The 23,479-nt window shown below is 36.4% G+C and overlaps 1 protein-coding gene across 4 annotated transcripts in view; it reads left to right on the top strand.

Annotated features, from left to right (window-relative positions):
* The window catches only part of LOC139114283 (folylpolyglutamate synthase, mitochondrial-like), a 32,512-nt gene extending 9,033 nt beyond the window's left edge, over nucleotides 1-23,479 (top strand). For 2 of the 4 annotated variants that reach the window (XR_011547841.1, XR_011547840.1), the window contains 10 exons: nucleotides 2,488-2,606; nucleotides 9,224-9,416; nucleotides 10,228-10,392; nucleotides 11,699-11,776; nucleotides 12,394-12,538; nucleotides 13,494-13,613; nucleotides 13,819-13,969; nucleotides 14,235-14,380; nucleotides 15,149-16,261; nucleotides 23,082-23,479. Coding sequence is in view for 2 of the 4 variants with exons in the window: in XM_070675888.1 (XP_070531989.1) it covers nucleotides 2,488-2,606; nucleotides 9,224-9,416; nucleotides 10,228-10,392; nucleotides 11,699-11,776; nucleotides 12,394-12,538; nucleotides 13,494-13,613; nucleotides 13,819-13,969; nucleotides 14,235-14,380; nucleotides 15,149-15,372 (1,341 nt within the window). In the remaining 2 variants the exon portion in view is untranslated. Of the gene's footprint in view, nucleotides 1-2,487; nucleotides 2,607-9,223; nucleotides 9,417-10,227; nucleotides 10,393-11,698; nucleotides 11,777-12,393; nucleotides 12,539-13,493; nucleotides 13,614-13,818; nucleotides 13,970-14,234; nucleotides 14,381-15,148; nucleotides 16,372-23,081 lie in introns of those variants that run through there. The other 2 variants (XM_070675888.1, XM_070675887.1) reach the window with 1 other exon arrangement.

Genomic DNA, 23,479 nt, shown 5'->3' with positions numbered 1-23,479 from the left:
GATGCAATATTGTCATATGGATAGCCACAAAATAACCGAGATCTAATTTTCTCAATTTTTGACCATTTGTCAAAAAAACTAGACATGTAAAATACAAAAATCTCTATACTATTGAAGTAGACATTTAATCAGTTTTTTGATTACTGAGCTGTGAACTTTGAGAAAAAACACATTTAAACTGTGTACAAAATATTCCTGATATCCGTAGTAAAAACAATTTTTTTCCACAGTGCAATTATTATTAGATAATTTTATAATCATCGTTTTATTACACTGTAACATTATCATATTTATTAAAGGCTTCCTCAGTAAGTTAACATTACCAAGTGAATTATGATTCTAGCTAATTCCAAGATACAAATTAATAAATATGTGAATATTAATATGATTAATAAGCATCAACTTTCATCATGGATAAAATTTTAGCTTTTAAATGATAGCTGCCTTTAAATTGTGAATACAAGTTTCCTGAAAAATCTTCATTTGAAAACCATTTTGTTCTTTGAGGGAATGCTCCAATATTGGAAATTCAAAATGGCAGCCACTCTTTAATAGTTTTGACTATGTCGATAAAACTGAAGGAGATTGAGTTTTTGAGGAAGTAAGATGGCGAACAGAACACCAGTTTCTTGTCAATTAAAATGCCTCCATACTGGCTTCTATTCAGCTCATAAATTGAAAGGATTGGGTGGACTTTTATTGTTCTGAAAATCTCACCCCAGGCACAGTTTACACTAATAACAAAAAAATTGATTGTAGAATTCATCTGCCTTTTTCCCACTGCAATTGGAAATTTCTTACCTGTATAGACATTTTTCTGGTTCCCTTTCCAAAACACATGAATCAGAGATTAAATTTGACTCTCATAGTCTGTCTCTCAATTGTGAAGGCTGTTTTCAATATAATTTTGGGTCAGTTGTACTGAATGAATTAATCTTCTTTTTTAATCGACATGTTAAAAGTAAGGCTTGGCGCATTTACGAGCGTCTGGCAATCAGAAAGAATACAGACTGTAGAGTTTTATTACCATTTGTCGATTCATTCTATTTATTTTACATTTCCCTGATCTAATTCACATCTTACAATGCTCAGTACTTTTGTCATGCAGTTGAAATAACATGTTGGGCTACGGTGTGCGTCCAGATGCCGATAATTCATCATGACCTCTGCTTCTTCTTTAAAACTGCAAATTTCATTCCAGTTTGTCAGCGTGTAAGAATATTTAGTATGGTTTATTTTCCAGTACTTGTTCTTGTGCAGGTGTGTATATTGATGGATGTCATACTCGGCACAAATTACTATTATAGACCAATCGAGTCTGTCATGCATGGGTCAACTACATCAATTAAACTTCCTTCAAAGTGCTGTGTACAGTACAACATTCAACACAGATGTTATATCATCTTTATGTAATACACATTATAAAATATCAAATTTTACATTCACAACTCTGATGTTTAAACAATAAAGCACACCCAGAGACGGTATACCACTCAGTTTTGAGCAGTTCATGACATGTATTCACGAGCAATAGCGAGTGCATATATGAAGTGAACTGGTCAAAACTTAGTGGTATACAGGCGCTGGGTGTGATTTATTGCTATTATATAAACAGTGTATTGAAATTCTGTCATGGAATGTCAAAAAAGGATTTTTCCTCTTGCCCAAAGCTAGTGCGTGTGTCAACTGTGGCATATTGCCAATATTCAGCGGTTGTTTTCACGTCTCAACCAATCAGATTGCTGCATTTGCGCCATCAATATACTGGTATGCTATACTTATAATTTCATGTGAGTGTCACTCTGATATGCGGGAAACTGGCAAAACCTTGGGTTTGTGTAAAAAGACAAAAAGAGAAGTTATTCATTTTCCAGAACTGTCAACTTTTGTGTTAATTTTGGGAATGTCTTGGTTTGGCCACGTCAAAAGCCATGTGTAGAATGTGCCAATGATTTTGTGTACTTGTGAAATCTTGGCAAAGACTAGAAAAACACAAGGTTAACAGGAAGCTAAGTTCTCTGATCACACATATATTGGCAAGTAAGAGTCAATGAATAACTAAAGTAGGAAAAAGAAATGGAGTTTCTGTAAAAATCTTTGAGAAAAGCATGGATTGAGATTGTGGATATAAACAATAGAAATTCCAGATTCCATCTAAAGTCATTGAATATAACACGATCCTGGAAAGTCGCAGAAAAGTGCTTGAAAATGAAATTTAGTCCTTTAAAGTCTTGAAAAATTAATAATCTACCCACAATTTTTAAAAGTGGTATGAGAATCTGTTTTGATATCGTAAAAGTGAATTGTAATGTGTAAAAATGATACCAGTATATTTTAAAAATGATATTTAGAAAATGGTATTTTGGATCGCAAAAGTCCTTGAAAATTGCTGAAAAAATCCTTGAAAGTCTGAATGTACATGTATGGACCCCTGTAGTAAGTTAATTTAAATAAGCAATAATGATTTTCTTCTCTTTTTTTTCGCAGTTGGATGACATCGATAACTTGTCAATCATCCATGTCAGCGGAACAAAGGGCAAAGGATCCACCTGTGCTTACTGTGAAAGCATACTCAGGGCTAATGGTTTCAAAACAGGTTTTTACAGGTATGAGGTCAACCCATTCACATCGATAAGTTATTTCCCATATTGACCACTGGGCAGTTGTTGATCGTTTGCTGGTTGCATAATCATGAAAATCTCACCAGACCTGAATGCAATTCATATCAATTTTCAAACAACTAGTTCACAGTAAGTGAGGCTACCCACAATTCTCCATGATCTGTACACACGGAGATCACTCACTGAACTGAAGCAAATTTCTTCTGTACAGAGAACAACTGGGTCCATATTTCAAAATTCTGGCAACATAGTTCTGATCATTATAATTTTCTGATTTCTCACTGTGAATAATGAGAAGATCAACCCCTTTTCCGCGGAGGAGATAGCAATTTTGTAATTTTGTCGACAAAGATTTTTGACAGCCATACACAATATTTCAAGGAAATTAAGGAATTAGTTGCATCTGTGTTGGCAAAAGAAAGGGTATTGATTTTTTTTAATGTTCGTTACAAAGGAAATTTGCATGTCTGACAGGTGGTATGATGAGACCATCTTAGTTGCTGATAACTTTATCTTGACAAGTGTGCAATTTTTAGCACCTCCGAACATCGACTTCTCATTCAATTTACTCTTGAATTTTAAGCATAATCAATAATTTTGGAACATAGTTTTAACAAAAAATCCTGAACTTAAATTGTAAGTTAAAAATTGTTAAGAAACTGTTAAAATTGAAAAAGCCTTTAGCAAAAAATGTCTGAGTGAACAAATCAAGGGGAATTGTGGGTAGCCTCACTTACTGTGTAGTTGGTCCTAAAAATATGCCAAAGAAACATATTCCTGATGAGATTAAACAGCAAGTAAATTGTTTCAACCAATCTAAAATTTGATATAACGACATCGTTTGCAAGGTGTGAATTAGATAGGTGCGCACAGAGAACAGTAAGTAAACCATGCCAGGAAATATGACCCTTTAAAGGGACACAGGTCATCGGAACTGCGCCTGCACATCAACACAGCTGCAACACCAATGTACCTTGGATACGCAGTGTACATTGGTTGTATGGATCCTGTGCAGCCTTTGAGTGTAGTTCTTACGACCCCTCCCTAAAATTTTAAAGTTTTTGGAAGAGAATAGTAGAAAACAATACAGAAAAGTCGCCAGTGTTTGTTTTTGACTGTGGAAGTTAATAAAGTAGTTTCTGATTCTTAGATTGTTTTAGCACAGTCCCTCCACACACCGGTTGGGAAACACCTATTGTTAGTCCTTTGGGCCAAAGGCCCAAAGTACTAATGTGATGACGCGGCCTCTGTTGTTGCATACAGTGGGCCGTATGCTGTGGACGCAGGTATCTCAGAAACGCTTCAGTAACTTTTTCTGAAATTTGGTCTGGTGGTCACTTGGGCATGTATCTCAAACGGTCTTTTTTTTTTTTTGATTGAATCATTTTAAAGTCACTTTTTTAGCTTTTTTCTGATAACCACTATTTTCACTTTTTCCTCAAAACCACTGATTTGATTATTGTGATGTTTGGCATGGGTGTTCGTATAGTTGAAATACCGTCAGAAATGTTCAAGATTTGGTGATACATGCCTCACATTATTTTTAAACAATATTTTTATCCATTTTTATTTTATATTTACTTGATTTTGCCTCACTTTCGCTAAAGCTACCGTCTGCGCATGCGCACAACTGTAGGACAAAATCTGAGTTGAAGAATCGAAACGGACGCCATCTTGTTTCTCGGTATGGGCACATTTTTGGTAAAGTTGACAGTGATGCACTTTTGCAGCTGTGTGTATTTTTTGGTACGAAAGGCGCCTTTGATCGACTGAAGATGATGGCCTCCGTAGGCGATAAACACCGGTACTGGCAGGCATATCAGTTCTACTGAGGAAGTAATCCACTGGCCCGTATAGGTCAGGGGCTCACTTAGGGGAGAACCACTTGATTTCTGGGGGGTATAGAGGATTTCGAGAAAAAAAATTGTCACCAGGTGAAATAAAAGAAAAAAATTAAGCCTGTAATGGCTTGAGAAAAAAATATTCTCATAACAGACAGAAATAAAAAGGAATTGTCACAATGCTGTTGAAATGAGCAAAATTTTGGAAACTTCATTCTCATGTATTCTTTGCTGGCATGCTGCCAAAGGCACGCAAATGTTTTTACCACAAGTAATTCTTATGTGTTTTCTTCCAGCACTTATGATATAAGCATTCACTACTTTACACCTCGGTGCACTCGATGTTTTTCTCCCTTTTCTGACCCAAGAAATCATGTTTCAGGATTTCTGTTGCAATATCTCAATGGTATAGGCAATATCTAGATGGGACTATTTGACTTCTGTAAATCGTGAAAATTTAAAACACAAGATAGGAGTCAATAAACTAGTGTTAAAACCATACAATTATTCTCTCAATATAAATATGTTTATGTTAGAAAGATTACAAGTTGACAATGAAATTGAGGAACAACAAATATAATGAAATACAATGTGTGAGCCTTGTTTCTCTGACCACAAAAGATAACATCTCCCCTGAGAACATAAAAGGAATTGACTGTTTTAAAGAAAAGCAGGTATAGTACTGATCACAGTTGATTTGCTAAAAAAGTGTTCTATAATTTAAAGTTGTATATATAATAGACTTTCCATTTGTTTGTCATTTGTTGGAATGTAAAATGAATAAATAAAAACATCCTGTGATATGTGAAACACTGGCTTAAATTTGAAAATTGCACTGCTACTCCATTTGAAAAAAAAATTGATGCAGGTCTGACTGTAGAAATCAAAAATGCTGTCTCTCTAACAAAAAAAGTTCCCATACCCACTTCCTGCATACCCCCCCCCCCCCGAAATCAAATGGGTCTCCCCTTAATATGCGCATGCGCACATAACAAGTTAGCGTTGTTTTTCGAGGACTTTGAAAAAAAAACCCCGAGGCCTTCATGTTTCTCGGTCAGTTGCGAATTTTGACGTTTTAAAGGTTTTAGCGTATATTTGATTGCTGTCATGTATTTTTTGGCACGAAACGCTCCTTCGATAGACTGAAGAATGATGGCCTCCGAGGCTCCGTACTCGGTACTCCCCAGTACCGGCAAATCCATTGCGAGGCAACCCGACCGGCGGCCCGTACTAATAGCTGGGTGAGAGCAAGGGAATGCTCTGTCCTTCTACCTCCGGCCTCCATGTCATAACAAACTGGCGTCTTTTTATGTTAACGTACTGTCCTTTCGACACAGCGATTCCTTTTAGTTTTCTGTTGCTTTTTGGGTAATTTCGACAGTTGTGCATTGATTTTGACATCATTTTTGACTTCGATCGCTAAAGTGTGTGCTTTTAAAGTTTTATGTTGACCGATTTACTAAGGAAGTACGCGCACTTCAGAATCACGGCATAATCCGACATGGTAATTTGGCATGATCATCAGATCATACATGATCCGAGATTGCACTTTAGCAAGGTCACGATAACTAATGTTGTTTGTTGTTGTTTGTTGTTTGTTTGCTTTATTGACACAATATTTCATATCACAGTATCAAATCAAACTGATTACAAAATCCCTGGATCAGCGATATTTTAGTGAAATTTCCACATTAATCATAACTTGTGAAAAGTAAACGTGAAACAAAGACGTCGTGTATGCTGTCGATCGACAGCATTGTGTGAACCATAAAACCAGCTGGCATGGCATGTGCATTGACTGCACATGATAAAAGCAAGTCGACATTGCAATATCAAACGGTCTACATCTTGTGAAAACAACGACGTAGCAGTGAAAGTTGTAATAGTAATCGGTAAAAACTCTTCACTGATGAACTGATATATAGCGTCAAACAAATGAAATTGCATATTTAGAGAAGGAAAACCAACGTCTCATCGTGGCCTTGAGTGAGAATAAACAATGGCGGATGTGCGGAGTGGGACTATTCTATTTAGGTAACGGGGGTACGGAGGGACACAGATTCATGAAGGTACTGGCAAAACGTGCCATTTTCCTAGCGATGCTGTCGCGGGAACTTCAATGTCCCATTGTTGTAACACCTTTTCAATAGTTTTTCTGATCGGAAAAGTAATTTTATTAACTGTAATGATCTATTATACGCTCATCACCTTTCTGTATCGGGGTTTAACCAGGGTAAGAGCACATAAAGTAAAGTGAAGTAAGCCTTTATTGAAATCCTATCCCCATTGGGGATCTTGATCATAAAGTGCAATACAGGTTTTGCAAAATCAACAACAAAAGAGTATATATAGATGAGGATGTAACATAAATCAATATTACTTTTTTTCATTTTTATTTTGGTCTGACTTCAAACAATTTTCCCAAATCACATAATGATGATTTGTCTGTTCTTGAAAAATGTTTATAAGGTCTTGTGTGTCTCTGAATGTGTTTTTACAAATGTTTTAATTAGTTTACTTAAACATCATGTCTACTGTGTGGCTAATGAAAGTTGCGTGTGGCTAATAAAATTAGGACCAAATTAGCCACACTGAGTAAGTGTGGCTACTAACTTGAAAATCCTACCGCTAACCCTGATTGTATGTCCTTTCCTGCACTACATAATTCAAAATTAAATATTGTTTTTGGCCTATACATACTTGAGGGGTAAGCTTATTTAGTCTCATACATTAAAGATGCACTGTTGACCTACAGAGTCCAAACTTTTTATCATTGTATTGTAGATAGGTATACACTCCAAATACTAAGTACAAGTGTGGTGAGTGTAACAAGCAAATGTTTTTCAGTCAATGGTTCATATCAAGGTTGTTGATACTTACAATCCACACTTGAACTTATGCTGGAGCGGTAACCAACCAGTTCAAATAACTTTCATTTATGTCAAAACAATTTGACATTTTGCCAAATTTCACATTTATGGCAATTAATAAACAGTAAGGAGGTACAAAGGACGTCGGTGCCCCCGGGCCCCATGTTTTAATATGTGAAGTACCGGATTAGGAATTGTAAGTGCATTATAATTTGGCATCTGTATTTCATACCCATTTTCGTCACGTTTTTGTTTCCAACATTTGTTACCAGAACCACTGATATTTACTCCAATATGTGAAGCCTACGTCAACCATTTCAAAAAATGAAGAATCTACCGTATTAGGTTTTGGAGAGATCGGTCTTTTGGTTTTGTTGATTTGATTTCCGTAAAACAAAGTGACAGTGACGGTAGCTCGCCTGCATTCCAATCCAGTAAACGGCGTTTTCTCACTTTACCAGTTGCCTGATAATAAACTTTTACGGCAGGTATCACATGAAATGTGGTGTTTATTTTGGTGGGGGTGGATCATATTCAAACAGAAATGAAGCCCTACAATTACTAACACAGACATCTTATCAAACCATAAGGCGCATCATAACAATAGGGACCAGGCGTTTCCAAACCAGTGTGTTGAGGGACTATGCTTTTAGACGTTGTGTAAACTCAAGAAATTTCCAACTACTGAGTTCTGCACTGCGCCATCCACCTTGAATAACATATTGAGTCATGGTGATTTGGTCAGAAACCTGGTACGTTTGACCATGTATCCAGTTCTATGCTCTAAATCTCATCTCATCAACAATCATTAGCCCACTGACATGTTAGTCATGGATGTAATTCTACTTAGCTGTCGCTTGTTTTCTAATGGAAATATGGTAATTGGGGTTAAAAACTTTGAAAAAAGTCACTCATTTGTTATTCAGTTAATCAGTACTCAATACGAGTGAGGCAAAGAAACCATATAGCTCTCTTTCTTTTGTCAACAGGAATGATCTGACCATGAAATCTGAGAAACACATTTGTTTCATTCACTAATACTAATTTTTGTTTGTTGATTTCCAGTGAATACTCAGTTCACTGTGGGCATCTGACTAGCTTTTTTTATGTATGCAGAGTATTTTTCTTTTACATGTCTCTATAATTACAATCTGAGATCAGACTTTTTGATATTTCAAATGCAAAATACATGAATAAATTATGCAAAATCTCACTATCAGGGTTTCTCTGATCCTCTGTAAGCAGGCTGTCTGATACCATTTGTGGTACAGAGCTAACAATTATAACCTGTAGGGTAATTTGCATTTGGTACCGTACTGCTAGGTGTGGACAGGGTCAAAGGTCATCTCCTTAGCTACATGGTTAGTCCAGCAGAGCATAAAATGTGAAATGTCATGATCATTTCCGGATTCCTGCCTGTCTTGATAGTGTGTTGGCAATCATGTCAATCATGATCTGCGATTACATTGATATCGACAGTGGCATCGATAATCTTCTTTGAAGAGCCGCTTTTTTGTAAATTTTGTCTGTCAGCTGGAAGTTCTTGCTCTACTGCCTGTAGCATGATGTTCATACACTAACTATTTAGCTTGTCGACACAGGATCTATACTTGTAAAATCACTGTTTTTGTTTGAATTTGAATTCTCATCCTAGAATTCATTTGTCAACGATCACAATGCACTGTACTTATGTACAGGCTGAGTTGACAAGCTGAACACTTTGTATCTCAACATGCTATGGGGAGAAGAACAGAGAATTATGGTGAAAAAACTGTGAAAGTATCATCAAAGGTTACATCCAGTACTGGCCTGTTAAATTGGTAATAGATACTGTTCTTTCACTATTTCACTCATGATAAATTCACGGTAACTTCTCTCCATTTTTTTCCAGTTCTCCACATTTAGTTGAAGTTCGCGAAAGGATCCGTATCAACGGAATACCTCTGGCTAAAGATGAGTTCAGTAAATATTTCTTCAGGGTTTTTAGCCGTCTTGAAGAAACCAAGGACCTCCACGATGGTGCCATGCCAGCCTATTTCCGATTCCTCACAATCCTGGCCTTCCATGTCTTCATACAGGAAAAGGTACGTGTCCTTTGCTGTATGTGTTTCTAAAGAGACTTTATAAAGTTTTGAATCCCTCCACATTAATCCCTACACATTAAGGTAATCTGTAGTATTAATAGGAGTGCCATCATACCAAATTATACGGTGAAAAGGGGACATAGTATGTAGTGGATAATAGGTTGGCAGATGTTTATAGGTATGGTAAATTTTGCCGGATTACGAATTCAAAACTAAATGTATTCTGTGTCAAACATTGGAAATATTTGTCAAGATAATTTTCAATTATTCCGTCAAACAGAATAAAAAATTTGTCCCTAATGTTATTACAAAAAAGATCCATAAAGTCTCAAATGGCGGAAATAATAAACTAGGCAGTGTTTTTGTTAAGGACGGTACCCCGGTAAATGTTACGGGGGTTCCCCAGTCATTTTACCGAGGTTCCCCTTGGTATATCAATGCAATCAGATTAGGGGACAGCAGCAATGTTACCAGGGTTCCCAAATAATTTACCGATATTCCCAAACCTTAGCAAAAACACTGACTAGGTGTGACAAGATTTGTTCCAGTTGTATCTCGGAAGACATATCCTAATACTGTTAAGTCCCAATACTTGGTTGAGCTGAGCACGCTAAACCATAGGTGTGTAACTAGAACTTTTGCTTTTGGAAGATGTGAGGAATATTTTAATCTCAATTCATGTACAGAATGTGTTTTAGTATTTGCATTGAGCAATTACATGTACTATGTCCATATTTGTGTGCTGACAAAAATGCACATACGTGTCAAGTAATTTGAATGTGGTAGTTTTCACATTGTTTTCTCCAATCAGGTTGATGTTGCAATTGTTGAGGTTGGCATAGGAGGTGCCTATGACTGCACAAACGTGGTTAGGTGTCCGGTGGTGACTGGCATCACTTCCCTGGGAATGGATCACACCTCAGTCCTTGGAGATACTCTGGATAAAATTGCATGGCATAAAGCCGGCATATGCAAGGTGAGTGGTTATCACAGGATCAAGGCAGATTGACCTCATCACATCAGCACAAAAATATTTGTTTTAAATCAGTTAGTAATTAAATCAATGTGACAGACCAAATGGGAACTTTAAATAAACCATTTTGTTTAGAAATCCAGAATAAAATCAGGGTCACTCTGCAACATTTGGTACAAGAGAAACAAATTATTAAATAATTTACCTACACTGGAAATCTAAAATGGCCGCCAACCCTGTGTTAACTATATGTTGAAAAATTGATAAGCCAGTGAAAATTCTAATTATTCCATGAATTGCAAAATATTAACTGTAAAAAGTGGTCAACAAAAAAAAGGATTATAAAAATGTGAGAGTCTAAATATCTGTGTCTGAGGCACACTCTATCTTAATCTATAAATTTTATAAATCAGACCTTAGAACAATGACAACGATGTCAAAGGCAAGTCAGTGAATTGAGGTCAAATGCATTGATTCCAGGAGAAATAAACTAGGCAGCAGAATGATGTTGATAGCTGGGTGACAGAATGCTTTGAAACAATGGTATCTAGAAACTGTATGACATATCAATGCAATCTTTGCCCATATACATTTCATAGTGACCTTTGCCCTGAAAAGCATGTGACGTTTATGCAAATACAGCCTTTTCCATTTTCATGCTTGACCCTTGGCATTTGGAACACACAGATAAAGGAAACCTCGACATTGATCAAGGATTACACCTGACATCAATGGTCAAATGAGGTACAAGGTTCGGAAAGCTTGGCTAACCCTAGATTTGAGTCAGTTTTATGCAAGATACAAACAGACCATGCAGCTGAACTTTACCAAATATTGATGTGCACCCCAGATTTACTATTGTACTGGCCTGTAGCATACACTTTTCATATGTGTGCAGGCATTACACTCGTTCGTGACTGTATTCAGAAAGTATTCTTTAAAGCACAACCAAAGCAGGCTTTGCAAGCTTAAAGTGTACAATGTTAATATACTTATCACCAAGAATGCCAAGTGTAAGTCATATGTCACTGTAGATACATGTTGCAGCATAGCACTTTCTCATAAGACTTATTTTCAGATGTTTCAGTATAGTATGCACTAAAAAAGAATATTCAAATTATTCATCAACACTTGTACAATGTAGTGCATGTATGCATCCCATTATAGAAAGTACTCATATTTGTTGAATCATTGAGATATGTATCTCCAAATGATCAGCTATGTATATCCTCAAATCTGCAAATCTGAATAAAGTTCCCTGAAACTTCATTTCTCAAATTGTTACTTCAATTTCTGACATGTGTAACAGCCTGGTAGGCCAGCCTTCACAGTGCCTCAGCCATCCCCAGCCATGGAAGCTGTCATTAAAAGAGCTCGAGAACTACAAGTAAGTTGCACTTTATTATCCTCCATAACAAATTCAAACCAGGAATAATGGTTTGCTTGTGTGGTTTTTCTGAGTGTGTTTGATTTGCGCAGAAAAGACTGCCCTCTAGTGACAGTTTTTGGTATTGTGTGTTTCATTCAATGAGATGACTATATTTAGTCCTTTCTCGTATCGTTTAATTTCAATTTAAGGCTATCAAAAATGGCAATCACGTGAAAGTCGCATGCCTCATTCTCTCCGTTCATTCAGCCAAGTTGATGTGCAATTAATTTAAAATCACTTACATGTAATTTCTGTTAGCTTTTGTCATAGCGTAAGATCTATAAAGCACAGACATGGACTCAAAATATGCCAAGTAGATCTTCTGTGGTAGATTATAATAATTATGAATTATGACTAATTTTTTTCTGAATTTTCAAGGAAGACTTTATTTACAATATTAGGAAAAATGCTGGCTGTCATGTTGTTTTTCACATTGAAAGGCACATCCAAGCCCATCCATAATGTCTTAATTATTCAGAATTCTCACCTTCACTTTTATATCAGTATAGTTGCTTTCATTATTTCCTTTCTACAACTTATCAAATATTGCAAAACCTTCCCATCTCCAATGACAGGCCCCAATCCAGGTAACACCTGACTTTGAGAACTATGACTGGCAGGGACGACCCGTGGAGCTAGGGCTTGCCGGTGAACATCAAAAACAGAATGCCACGCTTGCAATGCAGCTCTGTCGGACTTGGATTGAAGAACATAAAGCTAGTGAGTATATAGATTGTATACAGTCAGTCTGTCAAGTGATGCGGTAATGTTTAAGGCCACAATTTGTATAGAACTAAAAACAGGTTGTGCCAGATGACAGCAAACATTCTTTCCTGCACAATCTCAGTTGATATGAATATTCATGATTTACTCTATGCAAATTGCCTAATGACATGTAATGAAATGACAAGACAAAACATGCAATATGATTTGCACTGTGTCTGCATGTACAAAATGCACACATTCACATCATACAGTCAGGGGGTAAAACTCATAAGTGTAAAATCAAACATGGAATGTCCATTTCATCAACCAATTCTCCCTCCCCCAGCCCTCCCCTTTCACATGGTATCAGAGATATAGACGCATGCAAAAGTGGTTTTGCAGTGACATAAAAATTGTGTTTTGTTTTCATTGTATTTGCCACATGATGCATGACAAAATAACCTTGACATTCAAAGATGGAATTGCCACTCTGAGAGATTTTTAGCAATAACATTGTGTCAAAAATCTGTTCTAACTGTCATCAAACATGTGATACCCTTGGCTCATAACATTTACAATGGAAGTACAGCATTTCATGATAAATCTCAGTCTGATGACTTCACAGAACCTTTGAACATCTCGCCTATTCTGCCAACGTATAATTTGACGTGAAACACAAGCATAAGTGCGTTTTAAGAAACAAGGCATGGATGCATCACTGAAATTTTGGTGAAATTTGATAAAAAAATATTCATTTCTGCTTACCAATGTGATTCAGCTGTGTGACAACAGAAGAAAAGCGTGGAAGTGTGCAAAGATGAACACTGAATTCCATTCTAGTACTGCACAAGCCAGACTTTGTCACTCAAAACTGACAGAAAAATCACCATTTTGAGCTGAGATTTGTCTAAAAGTGTTACCACACCAGCATTTTGGCAAATGTTAATGGCTAACTCCATCACCATTACAGCTCTCACTGAAGGACCACCTGAGTTGAAGAAACAGAAACTAATGAATGGTGAAATTGACCTGGATGAAATGAGCATAACGACGGCACCAACATTCAAAATCATCGACACCTTCATCTATGGTAAGTCTTATATTCTTTCTTGATCTATTTTTACCTGTATATTTTAGTGTGCAGATCCAATATATTAAGAAAACCGTGAGCACTGCATGGTAAAATATTCCCCATTTCTTATGCGTTGAAGTATTTGTTGTGAGTTACCAAATATGATGACATGGAAAGTCATAAACAATGGTTCCAATAGTTTGATTTGTGTATTTGTTTGTAGGGCTTCGAAGTTGTTATTGGGCAGGTCGTACACAGAAGATGACAAGGGACAGGGTTACATATTATCTAGACGGCGCCCACACGGCACGCAGTGTACAAGCGTGCGTGAAATGGTTCATGGATATAGCAGATGAAGAGGCTAAGACCATTGAGTAAGGCTTCTTTTTTCAACATCATATCGATAGCTTCCACCCCCTTTTTCCTCCCATGTAGAGCCAACATTACCAATTGAAAAGAATAGGGTTTGACTATTGTGTGATGTTGGATAGGGACATTTACTTTTGCCTGCTTCTGCGGGATTTGTCGGAAACTTTTCAGCATAGACTGACATAAGCATGAAACACCAAATTGTGCAGCACTTTGAGAATTGAAATTGCCAAAGTTCTAATATTCAATGACGTGCAATTTTCTCAACAGAGGACCAGTTGCTAGGGTTCTGGTATTCAATGCCATGGGTGACAGGAATGAGAAGCCAATGTTGAGAGAACTTGTGGACTGCAAATTTGATGCAGCAGCATTCTGCCCAAACATAGCAAGTATTTACAATGGCCAAACGTCAGCAGGTAAGTGGTCTGTCTACACAAGCAAGGGTATCAGGCAATATGCATATATGAACTAAGTTACATAAATGTACATTAAAGCCACAATTGGATTTTCACCACAACCAAAATTTATAACCCAGAGAGAAATCAACAAAAAACTTGGCCCAAACTGACAAATACTGGGCCCATGCCAAGCTGTATTACATTTCAACATTATCTTAGGGGGTACATGAATGTGCAACCATACATTTGTGTTCACCAAGAAAGGTACCGTCAAACAAACAATGATTTTTGCCACAAGGAGGATGCGGCTCTGTTTTCTTCAGATAGGCAAAAATCTGTCAATGTGTTAACTATTTGTCTAATCCCCAAAGCACCATTGAAACAAAAACTATTTAGTCTGCCAACACAGTGTTTTTACCTGAAAAATGCGCTGATATTGTTTACACTGGAATTCTAGTTGGGACTCATTTGTCAACAATAATAATGTAGTTTACACACGTACAGGCTGAGTTGACAAGCTGAATACTGTGTATCTCAACATGCCTTTGGAAGTAGAACAAGAAAGTATAGTTGACAGAATAATAAAAAAATAGTAAAAAATCACCAAAAGTTCCAGCTACTTAGCCTTTCTATGTGTGTGTTTTTACAAAGCGAATACAACCTGATTCTTTCTGAAGCCAACAGCATACAGATGATCCAGTTGTTTATAGCTTACACTGTCTTGTACATGTTCAAAAAGCTAATATAATCAATTTTTGCTCTTCTTGTGCGTTTCTTTCAACACAGATCAAACCAATCTGATGACGACAACACAGAAACAGCAGGCAAGATGTGAAAAGCACCGAGCATCATGGCAAGAGCTTGAAAAGGAGGCCGGACTCCTATCTCAACCACCATCACCATCAACAGCATCATCTTCAAGAACTCAGTTCTTACAAGACTCAGTCAGTGCCCTTGAGGCACTAACGAAGGGTGGTCAAGTTGATGCGACAAGCGCGGTCATCTCCTGAAATCAAGCTATCTGAGCAGACCGAAGGAGAATGTTTCGTACATGGACGGATTACCGTACCCGAACTACGGAACACCTCGCGAACCTAACTCAGTGCATAATGGCAACGGAGACGAAATTGATACCCCGAAACAGAGAAAAGCAAAGTCAATTGTGTTTCCATGCATCGTCGATGCCTTACAATGGGCGGCTTGTGCCAAGGACACAAAACTCAGCTCACCACGTTCGGAGGATCCGTCCCCGCCGGATAGCGTGTGTGGTGCCAAACACATCCAGGTTCTAGTGACTGGGAGTCTGCATCTAGTTGGGGGCGCAATCAAAGTGTTGGACCCAAGCATAGCCACAAAAAGTAATAATGACGATATTCATGTATGTTGATCTTCTTTCAAATGACTTTTTTCATAATTTTTGGAATTTTAGTTACAAACAACCCAATTCCCCAATGATATATTTTAAATGGGCCACCTAATTCTTGTAAACTAAAGGGTTATTCCATTTTTGGACTAGAAGGGAAGGACTTACTCTTAGCCTTTTGATTGTGTATTACTTTTCCCTTTTTAAAAATGTTCAAATTTCATATTTTATTGCAGTGGTCATGTATATTTAATGTCACCAATATTTATCAAAGAGCATCATGCCAAGTGAATATATGGCTGGGATAAGGTGATTATGAAAAACAATGAATTTATAACTACGGAGATGTATAAATTTACAGTTTTTGACCCGGTTTTATAATCTATCAGTATGTCAGTGTTAGTCGACAGTCTATCATAAGACCTGTATGCGCACACAGAGGGCGGATACTTTGTCCCATACGTATAGTTATAGTTGGATCACGCAGGGATGTGCACTCACTTATCTCCACCGAAAACATTTTCAATTATGTTAAGGTAGTATGCGTCTCGAAAGTGAAAGACTTAAACTTTTGCTCAAACTTTCCTTAAGGAATCTCTCAACCAATCTCTTTCAAAATCAAGAATAAAAATCGGGGGTCACCGTGCATATTTTGGTACAAGAGAAACAAATAACCCAAGATTTACTGATATTCAAAATGGCCGCCATCCCTGGTTTAACTCTATGGAGAAAAATAAAATTTTCGAATTTCGAAAAACTAAGGTGGTGAATAGTTTTCTTACACCGAGAGCTTTAAAATGAACCCCCACAAGTGGTATATCAGAAAAGAATTGTAAAAGTTTGAGAGTCTGAATATCTGTCCCCGAGGCTCGATCTACCTTAAAGGGCCAGTGACTCAAACTTTTCATGCTCTTCACTGTTTTGTTTCTATGTCAACTACAGTTTCTTGTTCTACTTCCTTTTGTTCATACAAAGCATGTTGAGATACACAGTATTCAGCTTGTCAACTCAGCCGGTATACGTACATTGTTATCATTGACGAGTGAATTCTGGTCCGGACTAGAATCCAAAGGTAAACAATACAGTGCATTTTTACACATCTAGATGTGTTGACAAGCTAAATAAGGCGATGTTCTTACATGTTTTCGGTAGTAGAGCAAAAACATGCAGTTGACATACAGAAAAGAAAATGAAAAAAATTGTCATAACTTAGAGTTACTGGTCCTTTTAGTGATAACAGTGACCAGAGAAATTCTTCAACACCCAAGAAATACAGAAAACGCCAAGCACCTGTGTTTGTGACTTGACTGCAGGGTAAACACTCGCTTTGAAAATGATGCTGAAGTAGTTCCTTTATCAGGGTAACTCCAGTTTTTTTGGTCTAAAATTTGGGAGAATTATTTTAAAATACGCCTGCAAGTTCTTGATGGATTCAGTACACACCATTGTTTGTCCGTATGGAAAAATATAATTTGCCAACATTGGAAAGTACATTTTAAGCAAGTGTTTTGTTTAAGCGTAAACCAATTTTGATACTAAAGGAGGTCTTAGTGGTCTCTTTCTTAAAGTTTCACTATTTTTATTTCTCATTTTATGACCTGAAAGTTTCTTGATTTGAATGGTTTCGTGAAGTTTCTCTGCCATTTTCAAAAATTTTCATGAAAATGTGTGTGACTTTCTCATTTGAACCCATTGAGATGTTGTGAAACCAGCAAGGTATATTTTTATTTTTTTGATTGACTATAATTCTGTTCAACTTCATTTGCTCAGAGACATGCAAGAAACATCCTGAACTTATTTCATCTTTCCTTCTCATGTTTAGAGGGCCAGTAGCTGTTTCATAATTTTTTCGCTGTTTTTTTTTTTGCTTCAATACCAACTGCAATTTCATCTTCTACTCCCAAAGCATATTGAGATACACAGTATGTGTAGACTGCATTGTTATTGTTGACGAGTGAATTCTGGTCCGACTAGAATTCAAATGTAAACAATAGCAGTGCATTTTACATGTCTAGATGATGTGTTTGACACGCTAAATGGTTGGTGTGTAACATGTTTTGAGGAGTAGAACAAGAACTATGAATTGAAATTCAAAGCAAAAAATAGTGAAGAATCATAAAAAATTACAGCTGTTGGCCCTTTGGGTGTCAGTGTTTTATGGTGCAGGTAACTGGTAATATTTCTCAGTCATGGTGATTTCAGATATATCATGAACAAGTGCAATGTATCGACATTCCGAATCTCAGGGCGGCAAAAGTATGCATGTGCGCTTACTCATGAAAGCCTCTTCCGTCAGCTTTTATCCGTCAAGATTGTAATTTTTTGATGAAATTTGCCACGTGGAATTTTTCACTTGATCACAATAATATGAGTGTATATACACGTATCTACAGAGATCAGTTGACAGTGCGCTACAGCTATAGCAAAGTTATCAATTTCTTAACTTTTGAACTGGTAGTGGTGCCCTTAGACTGAAGATCCGTCGCTAGAGGGCGCTCTATAGGCTCCCCTGGGGGAGTACAGAGAGCGCCTTCAAGTCATGACTTCAGTCTATTGTGCCCTCAAATAAATTCACTTCCCATGTACCCACTGAAATATTCTCACATTTCTTTTACTATCCTTGCAATGAATATTTATGTATTGTATCCATGGCAACTCCAATTGTTGTTTTCTTTAATTTCTTCATGACCTAAATTTCCTCAAAGGCTAGCATGTCAATTTTGATTGGTTTTACATCCATGGTTTTTTGATGGACATCAAAAGTAATGAAATACAAACGCTAATTTCCTTCATTCTTGTCTCAATACAGAAACACGTACAACAAAAAATATCATAAACGCCACCAAACTATGGCTGTGAATTTTTCTGTACCGTAAACAATTGCTTTCAAACAGTTGTAGAACATGCAAAATAATTTTGCTGAAAGGAAGTATTTCTTTTCCCTTTTTTACTCCACTGTTTGATCTGTACTTGTACCTTCATTTTCTTCTCTCAAAGCTTCAACTTCAATTACTGATAACCCTGTTAATAATCACATCAGTTTTACTAAAGTTTGTCAACAGTGCATGTGAATCAAACTAGGCAGACCACCACAGAGTGTATAGTTTCGTCAGTGTCTGTTGCAAGATCACACAGTTTGCAAAGAAGCCAAAACAGAAAAAAGTCACGATGATGGACCTCAATTCACTGCTATTTATAGCTGTGCTTGGTAGCAATTCATGGGTTTTTTGTGAGGTTTTGCTTACTATGCACGCAACATGGCTACAAAACTCAATACAGGAGGACTGTGTGCTCACAGCTCCTAATATCATGGCTAATAATGATAGAGTTAGCAGTGGTGTGCCTTCCATGATATGTAGTATAGTAGGGGGTTATTCCTTGGAATTAGAAAGTTAAACCATGGATCATGTCCTTTTTAACCTGGAAATGTATCAGAAAGAAAGAAGTTTATTACATAAAAGGAAAGGGGAGTTCACCTGAACTCCTCATGACATGGAAGTTCTCTTCAGTTCTGTGTAGTGTACTTCGTCTGTAAGCGAAAAATTCATAATTTTTATTCTCTACCTGCACCAGAATACCTCTCTGAAGAAGGCAAATGGTCTAGGTTTTAAATTCAGTAAGGTCAATGGCACAAAAGGAAAATAAAATTGTACAGCTAATGAATTAAATACTATTAAAGGAAGTAGCAGGGAATTTATTGTCAACAGTGTATGTAATCCACTTTCACGTGTTTTATGTTTACTTTTTAAATGTCAACACGTTTTTGTGCTCATAAATCTTATCAGTGAATCTTTGTTACCGTGACAGCACACTGTATTTTTTTCAGGCACTATTAAAGGGACAGTAGCTGTAACTTTCGATTATTCTTTCACTGTTTTTGTTTTTTGATCTACTCCCAAAAACATGTTGAAAACCATAGACCCTCGAGTTTTCTCCGGGGTCTATATGAAAACCAACTATTTAGCTTGTCAGCTCAGCATCTATAAAGTTAAAATGCACTGTTATTGTTTACATTTGAATTCTAGTCCGGACCAGAATTCACTTGTCAACAATAAAATTGCAGTCTACACACATACTGGCTTGGTTGACAGGCTGAATGCTGAGTAATCCAATATATTTTTGGATGTAGAATAAGAGACTCTATTTGACAGTGAAAACAAAAACAGCACAAAATATTATCAAAAGTTGCAGCTACTGGCCCTTTTCGTTTCAGTATGTCCCACTGATATCCAAATTATGTGCTCTCTCTTTTGTCACACTGAAAAAAATGTTAACAAATTCATTGAGCAGGTGAAATTCTTTTATTTGATCCGATGCTGAAAAGAAACATATCTGTCATTTCTTATAATTAGTCTGTCATATTGAGGAAATTTGTTGTGAATATAAATTCAATGTCTATCAAGACTCAGGAAATGTTCCACAAGATATTTTACCGTTATGTGTGAGAATTAAATTCCATCAAATTCATATTGCACTGAAGGACTGGATTCTTAACTTATATCGTTACTCTTTGAACCCTAGAGATTGACCCAAAGGTATCTGAACTCTGACCCTAAGGTCACATTCTAGGTAGAATGACCCAAAGGTCTCTGAACCTTTGACCCTAAGGTTACAGCCTAATTAGAATGACTAGTGCTATCTGAATCTTTGACCCCAAGATCAAATCCGTGGCAAAATTGCAATTTTTTCAGTGATCTTCTAAACTTTTAATCACCTTGATAGAAAATATTACTGAAAACGGCAACTACAGTTTGTAGCAGAATATCAAAGTTTTTCATCAGTGCAGACCTAATAATGTGTTTTAAGTGTATTTAGCAAGTGTTATAAATGATGTATGTGAATATTTCCTTTTTAAATGTCTTATTATCAAACTATCATATTCCCTGGTAATTTCACATTATGTCCGTTCCTTGCTGATTGTAAGAGTCAGAAATGGTGCCTTCTCAATCCCATGGGACATTTCCTAAAATTCATTTTATCCAAATGAGGCATGTAATAAACTTGATTTACAATACGGATTGGGAGTGTGGAAACAGGGTGTACTGAAATAAAGTTTTGAATTTGATGATGTGTTATGTTTTCCATTCTTTGCAGTTACATGTGTACTGTTTTTAAGTGCGAGTGTGGTGAATTGCTTGTTTGTTTTTTTTGTTTTGTTTTTTAGTTAATATTTATTCATAGCATGAAACCATTGTAGCAGAATAGTTATGTCAACATATCTGTTAATAAGCGATGCAACAGACTACTGTGATGACTGCGGGTTTTTTAGCTCCCATAGCCATATGTATATATGGCAATGGAAGCTATTCTTATAGGCTAGGGAAATGTCTGTATGTATGTATGTCTGTATGTCTGTATGTCTGTATGTCTGTCCGTCAACATCAAAAACTCCAAAACCGCTGCACATTTCATCTTGATATTTGGTGTGTACATGGATGATGGGCTGTAGATGAGATTTTGTTCAAATGAAGTTGTCATTGCCAAAAATATGCAAATTAAGTGAAAAAATGTAAAAACAGTCAAAATTGAAAATCTCAATAACCACTGAGCAGATTACATGAAAAATTAGCATGTAAGTACTTTGGGCTGACCTGAAATAATTGTGCTTTTTTTGATTTTTTGGATATTGTTGAAAATATACAAATTAGTGCCAAAAAAGGCGTTTTTGGTAAAAAATCTTCTTCTTCATGAACCGCTGGTCAGACAGCTTTGATATTTGGTATACAGGTCCCTAGGGATAACCCAAATTGGATTTGTTCAAATTGTGATGAAATATGCAAATCTGTATTTTTAAGGAATTTTTTTGTCATTTTTGGTCAAAAATTTATTTCATCAAAACCGCTCTTCTGACAGTTTTGATATTTGGTATACAGGTCCCTAGGGATAACCCAATTTGGATTTGTTCAAATTGTGATGAAATATGCAAATCTGTATTTTTAAGGAATTTTTTTGTCATTTTTGGTCAAAAATTTATTTCATCAAAACCGCTCGTCTGACAGTTTTGATATTTGGTATACAGGTTCCTACAGATAAACTAAATATGATATATAGAATATATGAAATCTGCAATTTTGTAATTTTGGTGCAATTTTTGACATTTTTGGTCAAAAAATGTGTTACTCAAAAACTACTTGTCTGATGCCTTTGATTTTTGGTATACAGGTTCCTGGGGGTTCTCCTAGTGTGATATAGTGAAATTTGATGAAATCTTCAATTTTTGTATTTTTGGGTCAATTTTTGCCATTTTTGGTCAAAATATTTGTTTCTCAAAAGTTACTCATGTGATAGCTTTGATATTTTGTATACATTTTTATACATAATTATGATGAAATCATCAATTTTGTATTTTTGCAGCTAATGTTGCCATTTTAGGTCAGGCCATCCTGAAATGAGCTATCAAAGATCTCAACCATCTTCATCAATACATATGTCACAAAAAGTTGCTCTCTACATAACACAGCAGAGCTCTGTCGACTATTGGGTCGCTTGTTTTTTTCAGACAGCTTTAATATTTGGTTAACAGGTCCCTAGGATGACCTTAGTGAGATGATTTCATACAGTCAGGAAATACTTAATTTTGTATCCATGTCTATAGTAGCTTCAGGGACATTGGCCCTATGTTTAAGATAATGTTGTGATTCAGTAAGCATTTGAAATGGTAAACTGTATTTGGTGTTGAAATGCGGTAAAAATAATGAGAAAACATAGCTGAGGTGATTTCAGCAGGTTTGGTTTCCAACAAATATATTCAAAGTTTTTTTCAATGTTAAAGAGTGATGGAGGGGGGGGGGGGGGTCCTGGCAGATTTTGAAAAAAATCCAAACAAATGTCAATAAAAAAATCAGCCACAGAAGGTTTGTCAAAAAGAAAAGGTGGGATAGTGGGAAAAAAAGAATGTACAGTGTATCGGATAAAAAAGATGTTCCTCATCAATCTTCCAGACAACCCCCTTTTATCAAATGGTACACCCCTGATGTATTTTTGTGTGCCATTAAACATGCAGTGTATTTTAGTTTAAGATGTCAATCAAGTTAGGTAAGGATTTGAAAGGAATAGTCAAGTTCACCACAGTTTAACTTTATCTCTTGTGTCATCATCCTTGTGTAATTGGTTAAGTTTGTAAGTTGCTCCAGATGTGGATATACCAGCTGTTCTGGAAGAAAACAATGTTTACTTTTCCCTATAGGGTTTCTGAGTTAATGATTGCATGTTGAAATCTTCTCATGTATCTGTGCATGGGCAAAATGTAAATATTGGTTGCATGTTATGTATTTCAGTCTATGTCAAATATTGTAAATGAAAAATCAAGAACAGTTTGCTGTGTGCTTGTTAAAGATAACATGTATGTCAATTAAGGATGATAAATACCAAATCGTTCATTTTTCTGTCAAATTTTCAAAATTCTCTGAGAATACGCCTTGAAGTAAGACCAAGAATTGAGATGTGTCGCCAGTTCAAGACAAGGAATGGTTTCTGTGTAATTCACGATTTTTAAAAATCAAAACAAATGCACGTGGCTATCCCGGTTAAATCGGGGAGCTTTTGTAAACATTGTGGACACATTTGCATTGCTATTTCCATAATCCATCTTGAGTGACACAACGTTGCGTTGCACTAGCTAATTTACATAATGACGTGCTGTGACTTCTCCAAACACCAGGATTACTTCCGTCTGTAAACAATAAACCGTAATTAAATGTTTGTCGAAGCCTAGTCCAATAAACAAGTATTCGTACAGTTCCAGACATAGTCTA

Source organism: Ptychodera flava, chromosome 16, assembly GCF_041260155.1.
Source record: "Ptychodera flava strain L36383 chromosome 16, AS_Pfla_20210202, whole genome shotgun sequence".
In the NCBI taxonomy this organism is placed as follows: Eukaryota; Metazoa; Hemichordata; class Enteropneusta; family Ptychoderidae; genus Ptychodera; species Ptychodera flava.
Note: the sequence above shows the minus strand (reverse complement) of the source record. Positions and strands in the feature narration are given on the sequence as shown.